The sequence below is a fragment of the Kryptolebias marmoratus genome, linkage group LG17 (genome assembly GCF_001649575.2).
Source record: "Kryptolebias marmoratus isolate JLee-2015 linkage group LG17, ASM164957v2, whole genome shotgun sequence".
NCBI lineage: Eukaryota > Metazoa > Chordata > Actinopteri > Cyprinodontiformes > Rivulidae > Kryptolebias > Kryptolebias marmoratus.
This window is the reverse complement of record NC_051446.1, coordinates 24,367,524-24,383,072: the sequence shown is the minus strand read 5'-3', so window position 1 is coordinate 24,383,072 and position 15,549 is coordinate 24,367,524. Positions and strand designations below refer to the sequence as shown.

Below are 15,549 nucleotides of genomic sequence, written 5' to 3'. Positions count from 1 at the left end.
GGGGGGGTGTCGGTGTTAGATGGGGATCTGGGGAAGGATGAGGAAGAGGAGGTGAAAGCAGAGAAAAGGTGAGAGGAGACGGTGAAAATCAGCAAACAACAAGCTGCCGATCCTGGAGGGATTTTTCTCCTCCGCAGTTGATTTCATTTCAATGAGAGATAAAAAAAAAAAAACTGTAGTGATCTCACCTTTCCAGGAATTAATTGGTGAATAAATTGTTCGTCAGACAGTCGTTGGCTCCTCACTACTTAACTGGGCATCTATCAGCGCAGCGTCTGTCTTTATCCCTGCAGGAGCTGCAGTAAATACACGCTGTGGGGCAGCAGACGGGATGCTGTGCTGTTGGCCTATCAGTGCTAATCAACAAGCGGCTAACTGCTTTCCCCTCGCTCTGACCTTCTCTGATCAATAGCTCCGTGTCACGCTGCTGTGGCCTTCAGGCTGCATCTCTATTCTTATTCACCCACACGCCGCAGCACTTTCTCTCCTCACCCCTGCAGCTTGACATTTATCGTGGAAAAAAAACAAAAAACAGATTGGTGTTGTGTATGTAGCGCTAAATCAAGAAGCACTGGGCTTCTTTACAATGAATGCTGGCTAAAAATACATTCATTTATTCTGTGAATCCTGGTTCAGATTATTGTTTCCCTGTTTACTATTTTATACATTTATTTCTGCATCTGTTGTACTTTTAGCCATTCATTCATTCATTCATTCAACATTCCGCTCATTGAGGAGGTGGGTGCGCTGACTTTTAGTCTTTAGGTTATTTTAGCTTTCATCTACCCCTTTGCTACTTTCTTACTTTTAGTTAGCCTTTTGCTACTTTTAGATTGTAGACGATGCTACTTTTGACTTTTTGCTAGCTTTGTTTCTTTTAGCTTTTAGCTGGAGTTGTTGTTTTGTTTTTTAGCTAGTGTTTTTGTTCTTTTAGTTTCTATATAATCTTCAGTGAGGTCGAACCCTGGAGGATCAGTAACTTTAAATCTGAATGACAGCGACACAGAGATGATTCTGTTCAGGAATAATCACACTGGGTCTGCTTTGCTGGACCCGTTTTATCTCGTCTGTCGAAACAACAACAACAAAAAAAACATTGATGTGACATTTGACACGGCTGTTAAACTCTGTTGTAAAGTTTCATAGCTAATGGCAAAGCCTATCTCCATCGCAAAGATCCGCTGAGGGTGACTAATGCATTTTATTTCCTCGTGCCTGGATTATTGCAGATCATTATACGTGATATTGATCAGTTATTAATACATCGTCTGCAGTCAGTGCAGAATCCTGCAGCCCATACCTTTATTATTTCTTCTCTCTGTTAGCCTTGCACGTCGTTTTGAAAAGTATTATTGTTGTTTAGGTTTCTGTTATGGTTGCACATTTACTTTTTATCTGTTCTGCACTTTGGTCAATCTAAAGTGTTGTAAATGTACGTTTTTAATAATGTTTGAAGTTGTTTTGGGGAGTAACAGTTTGTCAGCGGGACAAAGCGGAGCTGTGAAGTATCTGCCTCAGACTGCAGTCTCGTTAGCAGCAGTGTTTTTCTGCCGTTTCTTTGTGGCCCTGAAACTCCAAAGCCTAAAACGAGAAGTTACTGGGTGTACCTGCGGTTCTATGAGGACATTTGGAGCCAAGATATGTGGAACAACAGTCATTTATATTCATTTACAGAGAAGCAAAATCATTGAGGTGATATTTTTCAGAACTATGAAAACAGCATTTAGCCTCACAGACAGAATCCAATATGATCATACTCCGTGTCAGACGTGTTGCAAACTGCGTTATTGCAACATGTAATTACATTTTTGATTAGGTTCAGATCAAAGTATGGTAAAGCTCCAGAAGCAGATAAGCTGCTCCACCGGAGCATCTGCATCTTAAAGCTCAGATAAATCACTGAGGTGAGATCAGGTCATGGCAACGCTCTCAGTTTAGTTACTTTAAATACATCTCAGTTGGTTTTATTCAAATAATGACTACTTTAAATGGTAGACATGTACAGCTAAAAAAGAGATTTATGCACGGTCTACATGTGAGGATGTGTTGGGGATGACTCTCAGCTACTACCAGACCAAATCTTTGCTCAGTATTTGTAAAATTGTCCGAATTAAAGGTTGATTTTCTGAAAACTCTCCCAGTCCTTCCAATAAACCAAAAATTCTCACAAATCTTCCCCTAAAACTGCTTATTTTGGACTCTTTAAACACCCTCCCAGCTTCCTGATGTTCTAAATTTTAATTTTAGTAATTATAAGTGCTATTTCCAAGGTTTGATCGAATCTGCTAAGGTTTAGCTGCGGCTGGAATCCGTCCGGTTACTTGATGATGTTTTGTTTTGTGTCTGTGTTCGTGTCATTTAGCTTTAAACCAAGATTCCTCCTGAGGAACAATAAAGGTCTGAGATGGGATCAAATATTAACACTATCACAGTTTTTTGCGGGGTTACAGTTATCAGATCTAATGAAATGGAGAGAAACTCGTCGGTTCTTCCAGTAGAGTCAGACAGCAGCCATGAAATGTGTTTTTTGTTGGATTCCTGACAGATGGTTGAGCTGATAAGTCTTCTGCAGATTACATACTTGGGGTAAAACTGATTTTGTGAATCCAAATGAAAAATGAGACGAGGAAATGAATCCAAATGTATCATCACTCAGCTCGTTAGAACACAAATTGTCGTTCCGTTCAATTAGAGCTTCAATAAAAATGTAAATGTAATTGTCTCCTTGAAATGAACTGTGGGCGGGTTTAATTCATGATGATAACATTGGGTTGTTTCCTGTTTGGTCACCAGTAACAACCAGTTTCAGAGAATATGTCCCTCAGCGTCGCATTTAGGTGATGGATATTAAAGCACCTAACTTGCTGCCTTGGAGCCATTTCCTGTGGCTCAACTTAGAAAGACGGACGAAGAGAGGAATAAATTCATGAGGAAAAGACCAAGCAGGTGGGGAGAGCTGGGATAAAAGCACAAAGGAGCAAAGAATAAGGAGTTTCTTTTCTCCTGAGAAGTGTTTTCCTGTGAAGATGTCGGCTTCCTCCTGTAGCATCTATTTTAAAAACATTTAATGCCAAAAAAAAAAAAAAAATCCACCAACCGAGCAGGGATTCCACTGGTGAGCTGTTTGGAGCTTCTAATGAGAAAAATAAGATTGGTCCTCTAGGATTCAGATCAATAAATCTATACTCCACATGCTGACTGGTGTTTTTGAGTGGAAGCATTCTCGTTCTCATAATAGACACCATATGAAGGCGTTTGTTTCAAGAAAATAAAATGAATCAACGAATTCCATCAGAAGAGTCAAATGTTTTCTTAGAGAATATTCAGAAACATTTTCAGGGAAATTCATTCAGTTTAAAAGTTCAAATCGACTTCAAATTTAGATACAGGGAGGCTTCTTTTGTCTTCTTTTGTCCCAGGCAGCCACAGTCACAGGACAATCCTGTTCATGTCACGCTGTAAAAGGGCGATAATGTTTTTGCCAGATGTGTGTGTGTGAACCAGTGGATGGATGTACTCCATCCCTTCTTATCATAGGAAGATTTAAGTTAACTCTGGCGGGTGATGTGCATTTCTTCAACGACTGCTGGGTTTTTATTTGTATTTCTGGAAACAAAATGTCAGGATTATAACGTTACGTGACACCTTCATGCCTACAAACATCCACATGTTGATGGGTTTATTGGGATTTATTTTTGAAAACCAGCATTAAACAGAGGAGATGATGAGAAAGGAGGCAGCGTACTTAATATAAAGTTGAAATATGAAGTAAATAACTCATTTGATTTCATTTTCTGTATGCATATATTGATGTGCATTTGTGGATGGTGCTGTATTTTTCTTTATATATAAAATAAATTGTTTTCAACCCCCATTCTGTCACTTTTTATGTTGATATCTGACAGAGTTGTGTCTGTGAATCTCAGGTGACAGGCCTGAGCGTCTCCCCGGGGAAGGACCAGCTGGTTGTGTTTCACACCAAGGACAGCAGGGACCTGGTGGTGTGCCTGCAGGGCATGGTACCTGCCAACGAGAGCCGCATCGGGGAGCTGGTTGGAACTCTGCTCAGCCATTTCAAAAGGTAAGCAGTCAGGAAGCGTTAACAAGCAGACTGCAACAAGTACTGTTAGGAGCCGAATTGATTTTTGAAATGATCTGCCTTGAAGTCCGAGAGGCGTGTGCAGCTCGGAGTAAAACTAGCTCTGATTAATATCTCCTGTTTGTTGCAGAGAGAAAAGCAATTTCAGTCAGTATTTTGTCCCTGCTTAACCCTGATGTGGTTCGTTTGAGTTAATTTGCTGCATCACTGCAGGAACAGTGGGAATTGATGAAATAAAAACGATCTCGGTTCCCCAGATGGAACTGGTAAGACTGAAACTGAGTAGCGCCGTGGCATATGTGTGGTGGTGACCGACATGGCCCGAGGTTAGAGGACGCTGTCTCAGTTGTCCTTAACTAAACCGTAATGCTCAGAGCTCTGCGTTCAGGACGGGCTGCTAAAGAGGCTGTTTTTACACTGGTTTCTAAGGGGAGAAACACGCAGATTTGGATTACTTTAAAGTAAGTCCTGGAATCCCTGCAAATCAAACGAGCTCCGGTTCAGGACCCATCAGAAGGAAGGGTAAGCTTCGATGTCAGGTTATTAATTTTTCAGAAACGCATGATGTTACTGATACATCTTCCACTGCAGAAAATGATGCAACTGCAAAATAAATCATCATAAATGGATCCAGGTTCATTGGTTCCTGAACACATGATGCTGATCAGGAATAGTGTCCTGTGGTTGGGTTTTTTCAATAAAAATATTTAACTTTATTTAAAATTCCTATAGCTATACACAGAATCTGCTTCACATATATCCTTTTTTTGCTACTTTTTGGTTTTTAGCTTCCATTTTGCTGCAATTGTCTACTGTTTTGTTGATTTTAGCTACAATATTAATAATATTACCATGTTCTGCTCATTTTAACCTTTGTTCTGCTTGTCTGACCTTAAAAACTCAGTTTCAGCAAATTTCAGTGAAGTCACTCTTTCCTCAGCGTTCGCTCTGCGTTTCTGCAGGAAATGCAGTTTCTCTGGTTTTCATAGAAAATAAACCTAATTTGTCATATTTTTACGTCAGCAGCTGTAATTCTTGTTTTTATTTAAAGAAATCAAACATTTCACTGATTATTGAACGACCCTTCCACAGTAGCTTGGCAGAAATGTTGCCCTGTGTGTTGAGGGGATGTGCCCACATCTGTTAATTTGCTCTTTGTGTGTGTGTGTGTGTGTGTGTGTGTGAGGAAGGTGTGAACATACTCCATCATTGCCAGTCTGTGATGGTATCTCATGCTATTATGGAGCCCATTTCTCTGTAGGTGTTGAGGCTGAGAGGCCTCATGTAATGACCCTCCTTGTGCTTCACATTCAGCCTCATCCATCACCTCCACCTGACAGAACAAAGAGCTCACCAGCAAATGTTTGTATGTTTTTATCACTGTTTTATTCCTGTGAGCCGGTCTGCTCCGACTGTGTAATTTTTGAAGCTGCAGCTCCTCGTGCACATGGCTTCAACCTTTATCTCTCCTTCAGCATGCTGCACAGAGCACAATATGCACAATAGCAGGCAGACAGAAGGGCAGCTTACAGCAGCAACAAAGCAACATTTTATCCCCCTCAAAGCGACAGCAAGACCAACTCTGCCAACGTGAATAAACCCTCCAGTTTCCATGTGACGCCATTTGTCTTTGACGGTGTCCAAATCTGTTTGGCATTAATCTGTTTTGCTGTAAATCAGAAATTTTTGATCTCATCGTGCAGAAAGTTAGCGGTCCTCTGCTCAGAGAGGATAACCCTCTTATCAGCCTTGACGCACCAGCTGTCTGGAGAAAAGTTCATTATTTTGCATAAATAGGAAGCATTCCTTCAGCCTCCCTCATCTTTTTATTTAATGCTTTTATTCTGCTTTCTATTTCTGTCTACAGCCCCTTTTGTGCTGATTTTGGTCTCAAACGAACCCCTTTTAGCCCCAATCCACTAACCCATCCTTCTCCGCCTCTCTCTCAATCTTTCTTTTCTTCTCCCCCCCGACTCTCACTTTCTTTATTTCGGATGAAGAGCCAATAAAATATTTAAAGCTGTGCTGCTGTGGAGTCTATTTTTAGACGAGACAGAGCCTCCCCGTTTTCTCTCTTTTCTCTCCTCTGGTTGTCGGCTTGCAAACCCGCACTCTGCTGCCAGGAAAGGAGGGTAAACTCCACGTATTTGTACCACATCAACAAGACAAATTAATGACAGATTCAAGGAACTGACAAGACCTTCTACTAATTACTATAAATGCCTAAAGAAAAGATGAGGAAAAACAGTTAAAAATTGGTGTCATATTTCTGCAGAAATGTGTAATCTGTAAGAGATATTTTTTATTTTAAACATCTGGAATGATGGTCTTATAAAGCTCATCTTATCTTATCAGTTCTGCATATCAGCTTGGAGGAATTTATTCCAGTCTAAGAAACAGAAAAGCATATTTTGTGATGCTTTAAACAGCTGGATTCTCATACTGCTAGATTATTTTTGTTCAGTTAAGGTCAAAAATTTATCTATTCATTTATTTATTGCCCATGATGGAAAGCTGTCCTAGTCCTGATGACTCTAACCATGATTCTACTGCCGCCGTGTTTCACTGATGGGATCAGATTCTCATAATAAAATGTTTTCTGTCTTTTGAAGTATAATACATCACATTTAAAGCAGAAAATTAGAAAACTAACTACAGATTACAGATGTCTGTGAAATTTGGGCTCAATATTATAGGAAAGAAGTTTTTATAAACGTAGATGTCAAATACACGTTTTTATTTCTTCCAGATTGGAAGGAATAATTTATAATCAGTCACACAAAGATTGTAGCACAACAATAATGTAGAGTTTATTGTACAGTTTAAGTTGTAATTCCTAATTCACGATAGACTTTTGACAGTTTATTTAAAGTATGTATTCATATCCTCTTTATGAGTGTCCCCAAAGCATTTTATCATGAAGCATTAAATGAAATTCCATCACCTGGTTCATCTAACAGTGAAATATGAATGTGAAGCGATATTTTCATATCAACCGATGTGTCCTTTTTGTAATTCACAACCACACAAAGTGACTAAATGAGGGCCAGGACTTCATGCAGAAACAGCATCCTGATATCTAAGTGTCTTGTGACTTTATGTTTATTTAATAGATACCTTTTTACTTGTATTTTTTCCCACTTGTTCAGTTTTTTTGACTGTGACTTTCTGCAACACAAACTTCCACTTTGATTCCGAGCCTCCCTCTGCTGAGAGGTGCAGAGTAAAAATAGCTTCTTGTTGAATTATTCATACTCAGCCTCAATTCTCACAGGTGGAACGCTGCAGGTTTTCACCTCACAAAAGGCAGCATGTTTATGGAAAAATGAGACGAACTGAATGTTTTGAAAGGTGACATGAAATATGTTCAGAATGTGTCGATTACAGTGAGGGGGCTCGTTTTCTCTTTCCTGCAGTCTTCCTGTCGGTCTGTGTCATGTAAGCAGATAAAAACTGGGTTCTGAGGAAAGTAGAGGGTTGTTTTGGCCTCACTGACAGAGACCACTGCCACTCGTGAAAACACACAAACACACACTGACTGTGTGTGTTTGGATTTAGTTCTCGGATCAGGAAGTTCGACTGATTAGTCAAGGAACAACAAATTTAACTGCAGACATTTTGATGAGGTCTGATTCTGCTTTTAAAATTGTTCAGCACCTTAACTTTCATGCAGATGTTTCTATATGTTCTCGTACAGAAATCTATATTTTGTTTCCTGATTGAAAAAATTGGAAATAGTTGCAACAATTGAACTAGAGAAAAAACATTTTCTGTGAAAGTTTGTTGAGTCCTGAATGATTGCTGAAGAAGATGAAACATTTGCTAAAATCTAAAGCAAAATACAAGCTGAAAGTTTCAAGTTACCAACTTAAGGCTAACAGCTAAAAGTAAGACAAAAATAGAGCCTGTACGCTGAAGCAGATTTAAAAGTTCAGGGTGTCAGGGTGTTTCTAAGGAGAAAATATTCATAAATAAAGTTAAACACTTTGAAAAGATATAAAAAACAAACATACCACAATTTAATATATGACTGGCTTAATGAAGCATACAGTATGCAGAAGTAGTTGGGTAAAGCATCTTATTTTTTCCTTTCATATATAATTTATTCGCAGATGGTTTTTCCTGCAGTCAGGGAGCTTTGGGACCTCCTGGTTGGCTTTATTTCCTCTCTGCTGCTGTAAACTGGGACTGATGTGTGTAGATTTAATCCATTCATGCCCTCTCTTTCTCTCCTGTAACCTCCACCACAGCTCCTGCTTCACCTTGCTGCTTCCTCCCTCCTGATTGTATGAATCAGCAACGCGCACCTCCTGCATTGATCTGTCACAGGGATACGGTCCTTTTCTGCTCCCGCCACCCCCCTCTTTCCCTGAAGACGGTGTCTAACCACCCCGCTGTCGGTTTCTGATATCACAGGGAGGGGTTGGAGTGTAGCGGAGACTTAAAGTGTTACTGAGGATGAGATGGGAGGAACAAACCACAAACATGTTAAATTACAAAAAGACAAAGAGATGAGGACATCACGTAGAGTTTTATTGATCTGATTCCTGGTGACATGTCAGATTTTCTGCAGACATCAGTTTATTTTGTTCATTACTTTCCCATCAGTGTGGGATAAATATTTCATTCACGGTGTGCACTGAATCCAATTAATTTCTTCCTTTATAACATTTAATCAATTTGTTGTAGAGATGTTGACAATTTTCATGCACAATGTTAGGATTTTATCTCTTTTTTTATATATACTGGTTTAACTTGAGCTGCAGAGAGAACCAACATCATTTTATTACAAGATGTTTATTAAGAACTCAGGTGACCTCACAGAACAAGTGATGGAAAAAATGTAACAGTATAATAAGGCTGGTAGAGAAGATTTTTTTTATTTTGGGCCAAATTCAGCCTTGGATTTATTGTCAGAATTCACAAACCTCTCCATAATGAAGCCTCAGCAGCTGAAACTGCACAATATTTTGTTCTAAGAGGTTAGAATAAATATTAAACCGAAAAAGGTCGCCTATTTCTGTTTGAGAAGTTCTCAGATTCGTTTGAGTCTTTAAGCTGCACATTTACAAGACTGTGTTGTCTGAGAGCATATTTTAATCGAGCCAGAGATGCCATTAACATCATTTCTGATTTAAAACAAAGGATGAGAGGGAGCTGGCGGGGAGGTGGAGAGGAGCTGCCCTTGTCTTTCTCGTCAAGGTCAACCTTTCTGCTGAATCAAATATTTCACACTGATACAAGTGGGCATCTCTCCCCTCCTCTTCTTTTCCATCCCTCCTTCTCCATTTCCTCCTTCTCGATCCATCACTTGCTTCACTGCTGCTGCAGCTCCCCCCCCCCTCTTGTTTTTCTCCTCTCGTTCCCCTCCTCCTCCCCCTCTCTCTTTCGCCCTCCTTTCTGGGGCGCTGCGGATGCAGTTCCCATGGCAACCATTGGATCCATGCTTGTCTGGCTTCACATGTGATCCATTAATAACCTCGCTGGCTGCGGATAATAACGGCACATCTTGTAGCAGACCGCAGACGGAGAAAAATAGACTAACGAGACGAAAACCTATGAAAATAATGTGAAACATATGAGAGAATATGTTAGCTTTAACCTACAGATGGTTAAAGCTGCCGACTTATGCATTTGTTTTAATGCAGCGTGTTGTTAATATTTGAAACCAAAGTGGATAAAATAGGTCTGGGATCACTTTAAATGATTATAGACCAAGTGAAGCTTTTAGAGTCTGATGCTTTCAGACAAAGATGACCTGCCCATCGTGTCGGATTTTAAAGATTTATTATTTTTTTAAACATAGGCGGACTCAGTGTTGTTTTCCTCTGCAGCCTGAGAACGCTGGTTAGGTGGCGTGATGGACGCCGAGTGTTTGTGTTTCTGTGAACGTGAGAATGTGGGTGCTGACGGTGTGAGTCTACGTAATGCTTACAGGTGCAGAAATGTGAAGTTTGTCTCAGAGGTTGCATGTGAATGAAAGCTGTGTGTGTGTGTGAGCTTATATGACCTACTTTTCCACTGCAGAGAACCCAGATCCTCTGAGAGCCAGCCAGCCATCTTCTCACTCCACCTTTTTTTTAATCTCACCCACAAGGGCAGAAACAATTAGTCTGGTGTGCTGCAGAACTGTCGACACTAATAATAGCAACACATGGCGCTTTTAGATGCTGATACAACCTTGGTTACCAGGTGTTTGTGACAAATATACATATACAAGATAACTTTATCTTCACTTTATGTAATAAAAATTTAACTATGACTGAAACATGCAGACTCTGCTTTATTTAGGTTTTCACATCCAAATGAGGAAGGGTTGATTTACCTCTTTATTTGTTAGGTGAATGAACTTTTATATTCTTGTACTTTTTTATTTTTAGGCAACAGTTTTTGTTACTTTGTCAGATAATTAGCATATCTGTCTTTGGTTGTCCCTTCGATTTCCTGACTTGATTTTTTTCCTGCAGCTCATTGGGATAAAAAAGCAAAAGGAATTAATTCCTGAGCAACCTTTCACTTCTTTACCTTTAATAATAATAATAATTTTAAACAACATCTCAGCGTTTAAGCAACCCTGAACCTTAACTCAACACCTAAAGTCAAGCTTTAATACTTAAAAAATTAAACATTTTAACTCAAAACATAAACCCCAAAGCTTTAGGTTTAGTTGATTTAAAACTTTAGGTTTGGGAAACAAATCTTGAAATCAAAACCTAAGGATAGATAAGCAAAACGTGAATTTTAGAATAACCCAGAACCTTCACACAAAACTACGTTTATAAAACCCCAAAAGTTTAGAAAACTTAAAATCTAATCCCAAAACCCAGGATTCAGGTAATCAAAACATCAACATAAAACATGAGGTTTAGAATTAGAATTAGGGTTATAATTTCTAATTTCTTTCTCAGATGAAAGCTGCAAATTTGCTTTAATTCTCATATTCCAAATAAAACTAGCTTGAATATGTACTGATGAACATTTAAAATAGCTAAATAAGTTAAATCTCCTTTGAGCTCTGACAAATTCAACATTTCTACTCATTTTATCGACTAAACATTGAATCAAATAAGCCATTGGTGTTAAAACCGATGGCATTATAACTTTATTTTATTTTGCGTGTGATTAGGACACATTGACCGTTCTGACCCGGCTGATTATTACTGTCATAAATAAACTGAACGCTTATGATGATTGTAACTTTTACCCTTTGACACAATCAGCATTCTGGAAATAAATGATCAAACCTCATTTTAAAAAAGGCCAAATAAAAAAGACGGGACTTGGTTGGATTTCCTGAAGTCGATACTATTTACATAAATCGTTTTTTCCTGGAAAATTCTCTTCCTCTGGATTTAATTGCATTCCTTAGTGAAGTATTTGGAATGCCGTTGCCTCATTAATGTGCATTTATATTCGGTTTCATTCTGAGCTTCCTGATTAGGCAAATTCCCACTCTGAACTTTGCCTTTTTAGGCTCCCGTTTAAACGTTAAATGCTTCTTAGCGCAGCCTCAGCCGCTGATTGCTTAATGAGTTTCTTCTGCAGTGAATCAGATGCTAATTACAAACAGATCACGACCGTAAATTAAATGAAAGGCTCAGCGCAATTAGCTTCATGGTTTTGTGTCATAAATTTGGCATTCATTGTTTTTACAACAATTACTTAATTTCCTCCTATTTTAGCCTATGTATTTCGGACGCATAATCACAGGAGAAGTGGAATAAAAGGCTGGGGCTTTTTGTTATTGTTTCAGCTGGTTCTCAGCACTCAGTGTTTGTGTGTGCACGCATGTCCATCTGTTGTATGATATCAAATCCTCCATATGGCCACTCTCTCTGCATCACTCTTACCTGTGAGCATAATAGCATTTTGTGCTCTTACTTCATGCTATCATCTGGCTCTTTGTGATTGTAAAAGCCTGAGTAAGATGGTACAGTAAGAGCCTTCATCTCTTCTATCTCTTCAGTGACCTCTACGTCGGGTCTTTAATCCTCCCCCACCCCCCTGAAACACACGTTCCACCCAGCAACAGCACCATACCATCTCCCACTGTCAGGCCAATTATTATTTCTTTCAGCTCAGGCTCTCCTCCTCCCATCTCAGAGTCAGACCTCCTCCTTTTCCTTCTTCCTGCCGTTCGTCTCCTTACCTTCCATCTCTTTACTGCCACTCTTTATTCATCACATTCCCATATGTGCTGCACAATATGGAAACGAATTTGTGTTGAAAATGATTGAAACCAGCATTGTGGACAGTAGCATAACCAGAAAATCCCAAAGAAAACCTTGAAGGGCAACAGTGCAGTCCAAACCCTAACACAACTCTGCAACAATCCAAGCCAAGAAATAAACACCTACTCATCACAACATGAGTGCAAAGAGAACCACAACCAAAGAAAAAGCCAAAGCCACTGCCAGGAGCCCATCAGGGCCACCAATGCAAAAATATACCCTCATCTGCTGCCTCCTGACCTGAAAGCCAGCGAGAGGCAGACAATACCGCAAGCCCCAAACACCCAAATCATAAGCCAGATTCCAAAAAACTCCCATATTGGGAGACAGCTGCACATGCAAAACTTCACATCCCCACAGTGCTCTACAAAAGAGACACAACAAGACACAAAGACCCTCTGCCAAAACAAGTGAAGTCCAGGAAAGCCTGGGTGTGCATCCTGTGGGGACTCGAGGGAAGACTGCGAGCCTCACAGCAGTGAAATAAGACAAAAAACACCTACGCACCCATAGCACAACCTGCAGCCGCGGGAGCACGAAGGGCCCGCCATCCAAAAAGTCATCATCAACCGCCAAACTCAAAAACTGCAAAAGACAGACCTGCCAACCTGTCCAAACCCTGAATAATGTCCCCAGCTTAAGGCACCCCACGGCCAAAGAGCCCCAAAGATGGCCGCGAACCCCACTCACGCCACCAAAAATCCCTTCCAGGCAGTAAAACGGTTAAAAACACACACGACTTGTCAGAAAAGTGTGACTCATGCAGTTATTAAAGTTCCTTCATTGTTTTCAGTGAATAAAAATACATTTTTTTCATCTCCTGACACGAAGGTTCACTTAGTCACGTTTTTTATTTTATTTTATAATTTTATTCCATCTTTGTAATTAAAAAACAGCCCTTCAAATTCAGTGTCAATTTTATTTAAAACCAACTGAGAAAAGGATATTTATTCGGGGCTTTAGGACTTTTTGTTGTTGTTGTTTTGCTTGTGATGACATGAAAACTGATGAAAGCTTGATGGAGACGTTGATCGGCTTTAATGAAGAAAACTGGAGGTGTGTGCGGTCACCCTTCAGTCGCTGGGATTGCGTATTGATTAGCCTAATGTGTTTTATGTTGTCTCTGCTGAGCCTTGAGACGGTCCAGTGTCCTTTTAGAAAAGGCCAAAGACTCGGCTGATTGGGGAGTAAGATTTAACTCCCTGGTTTTAAGGTTTAAACAGGAGAAAAGGTCCAGCGTGGTGTCAACTCAACCCAACCTCCTGCTGTGGGTATAATGACTCTGCTGCCACCATCTGTGGAGCAGCTACTGTGTTCTCCAGAGACGGCTGCCTCTGATTTGTACGTTTCCGGCCTTGATTCATCTCCTTCTGATCTCTGAAAAGGTGAGATGTTGACGCGTCGAAGTGCGCCTGTGAACACATGACTCGAAGCAGCTGACAGGAGTAGTTTTCAGTGATTCACCAGCTGTCCGCTGGGAAGGAGGACAGAGAATCTGCAGCTGTCATGAGTCAAAACTACCAGTATTTTACACACATGTTGTCATCTTATCATGTCTCCTCAGGGAGGCTTTTGTGGACAAGCTTACAAGAAGGATTTTTGACATTGTTCATATTGAGTTTATAGTTCCTAAAATGTAAAGTAGTTCTTGGTAAGCACCTTGACATTTCAAAATTAAAGAGCTATAATTCTTTGAAGGAATGCATATCACCCGTCAGAGTTTTAGACTAAAACCATCTTATGTTGCAGCTGTTGTAGTCAAACCTTGAAAATAACGTTCTGCACAATCTCATGCGATATTGAGAGAAGTCACGCTCAGGGTGAGTGTTGAGGATGACTCTTGGTTGAACCACATCAAATTTTTGCTCAGTATCTGAATTATATCCATTTTTGTGTTCACTAATGTTTTGACCCCAAAAGTTAATCAGTTATAGATGCCTTCCTTTGCCTATTTATTCATCTTAAATTTAAACTGAAATCAACCAGTATTATTGTGAAATTCCTTCCTTAATTCCTCTATAATTGAACTAATAACAGTTCCACATGTGTAAGAAAGGCTTAAATGTAAAGGAAGAAAAGATGCTTCACTATTAGAAAAACTTTGACTGAACTACAAACAAAAAGTCAAATTAGAGCCAGACTAAACCTTTATGAAAACAAAATTCAGACTCTCATAAATGGTTCCCTTAAAGCTTTTAAATGTTAATTAAAAAGCACACATGCACTGGATGACAGCTGAACAATAGCTAATTAACACACACATCCATTACATAATCATTTTTATAATTAATTATTATTAAGACTTTTTCATTGTCTGTGACTCGGCTGCAGATTTTTATTGCTTTAATTCGGCAACAAAGCAACTAAATGCCTCATCTCTCCTTATGAAGCCCATTTATTTGTCCTCAGTTCGAGAGATTTCAACCAAAACCACAGAGACCCGTTTGAATAAAATATTTTAGAATAATTTTCACTCGTATAGATCACAGAAATGCACATTGCTTCAGATTTTTCTGCAGCCTTCGGCAGATTTTGATTGTCAGCATCTCTATTCCCCAGCGGCAGCGGTCCAGATCCGACTTACTGTGCACAAAAAGCAGAAATACCAGCTTAGCATTTTAAAAGAAGAGTCCCTTCAACCCCAGTTTAATGTTCATGTATGATGAAACCAAACTTCAAACTTGCTGAGATTCATTCTGACAGTTTTATGAAATCGAATTTGTCCTTTTGGGCTGGTGTTGTATAACTCAGCGTCCTACATGTGATAAACTTGGTGAGTGATGCTTTACTTCCAGCCGCCGGTACTTCCAGGCGGTACTTCCAGCTCCCTCTGTCGTCTTGTTTGACCGCCGGCCTCGAGCAGTACCGAACCTTCTGGAGAGGAGCTTCACCTCTGAGCTCCAATCCTCCATCCTTCCTCTTCCTTTTTTCCTGCCATTGTACAGTTTTTGTTCGAAAAAATAAAATAAAAGATGCCCTAAAGACAAAGAAAGGGGATCCAAGCAGATGGAGGGTCTGATTTTGCTGCAGCGAAGGTTTCTGCAGACAGGTTTCAGCTTCTCATCACGTCTTTGACTTTTGGTTTGTTTTATCTCATTTCTTTTGTTTTTGGAAAAACATTAGTGTTTCCAGACTGTTGCGTTTTCTAAAAATCAAATTTTCTGAAGGTTGCTCAGGTGAGCTTTGACTGTTTATAATATGTATATACAGTCATGGCCG

General features: G+C 39.7%; 1 protein-coding gene across 1 annotated transcript in view; it reads left to right on the top strand.

Moving 5' to 3' along the window:
• The window catches only part of myo1d (myosin 1D), an 88,619-nt gene that overhangs the window by 64,070 nt on the left and 9,000 nt on the right, over positions 1 to 15,549 (top strand). The window contains exon 21 of the mRNA XM_017438047.3: positions 3,927 to 4,081. Within this exon, the coding sequence (XP_017293536.1) occupies positions 3,927 to 4,081 (155 nt within the window). The remainder of the gene's footprint in view (positions 1 to 3,926; positions 4,082 to 15,549) is intronic.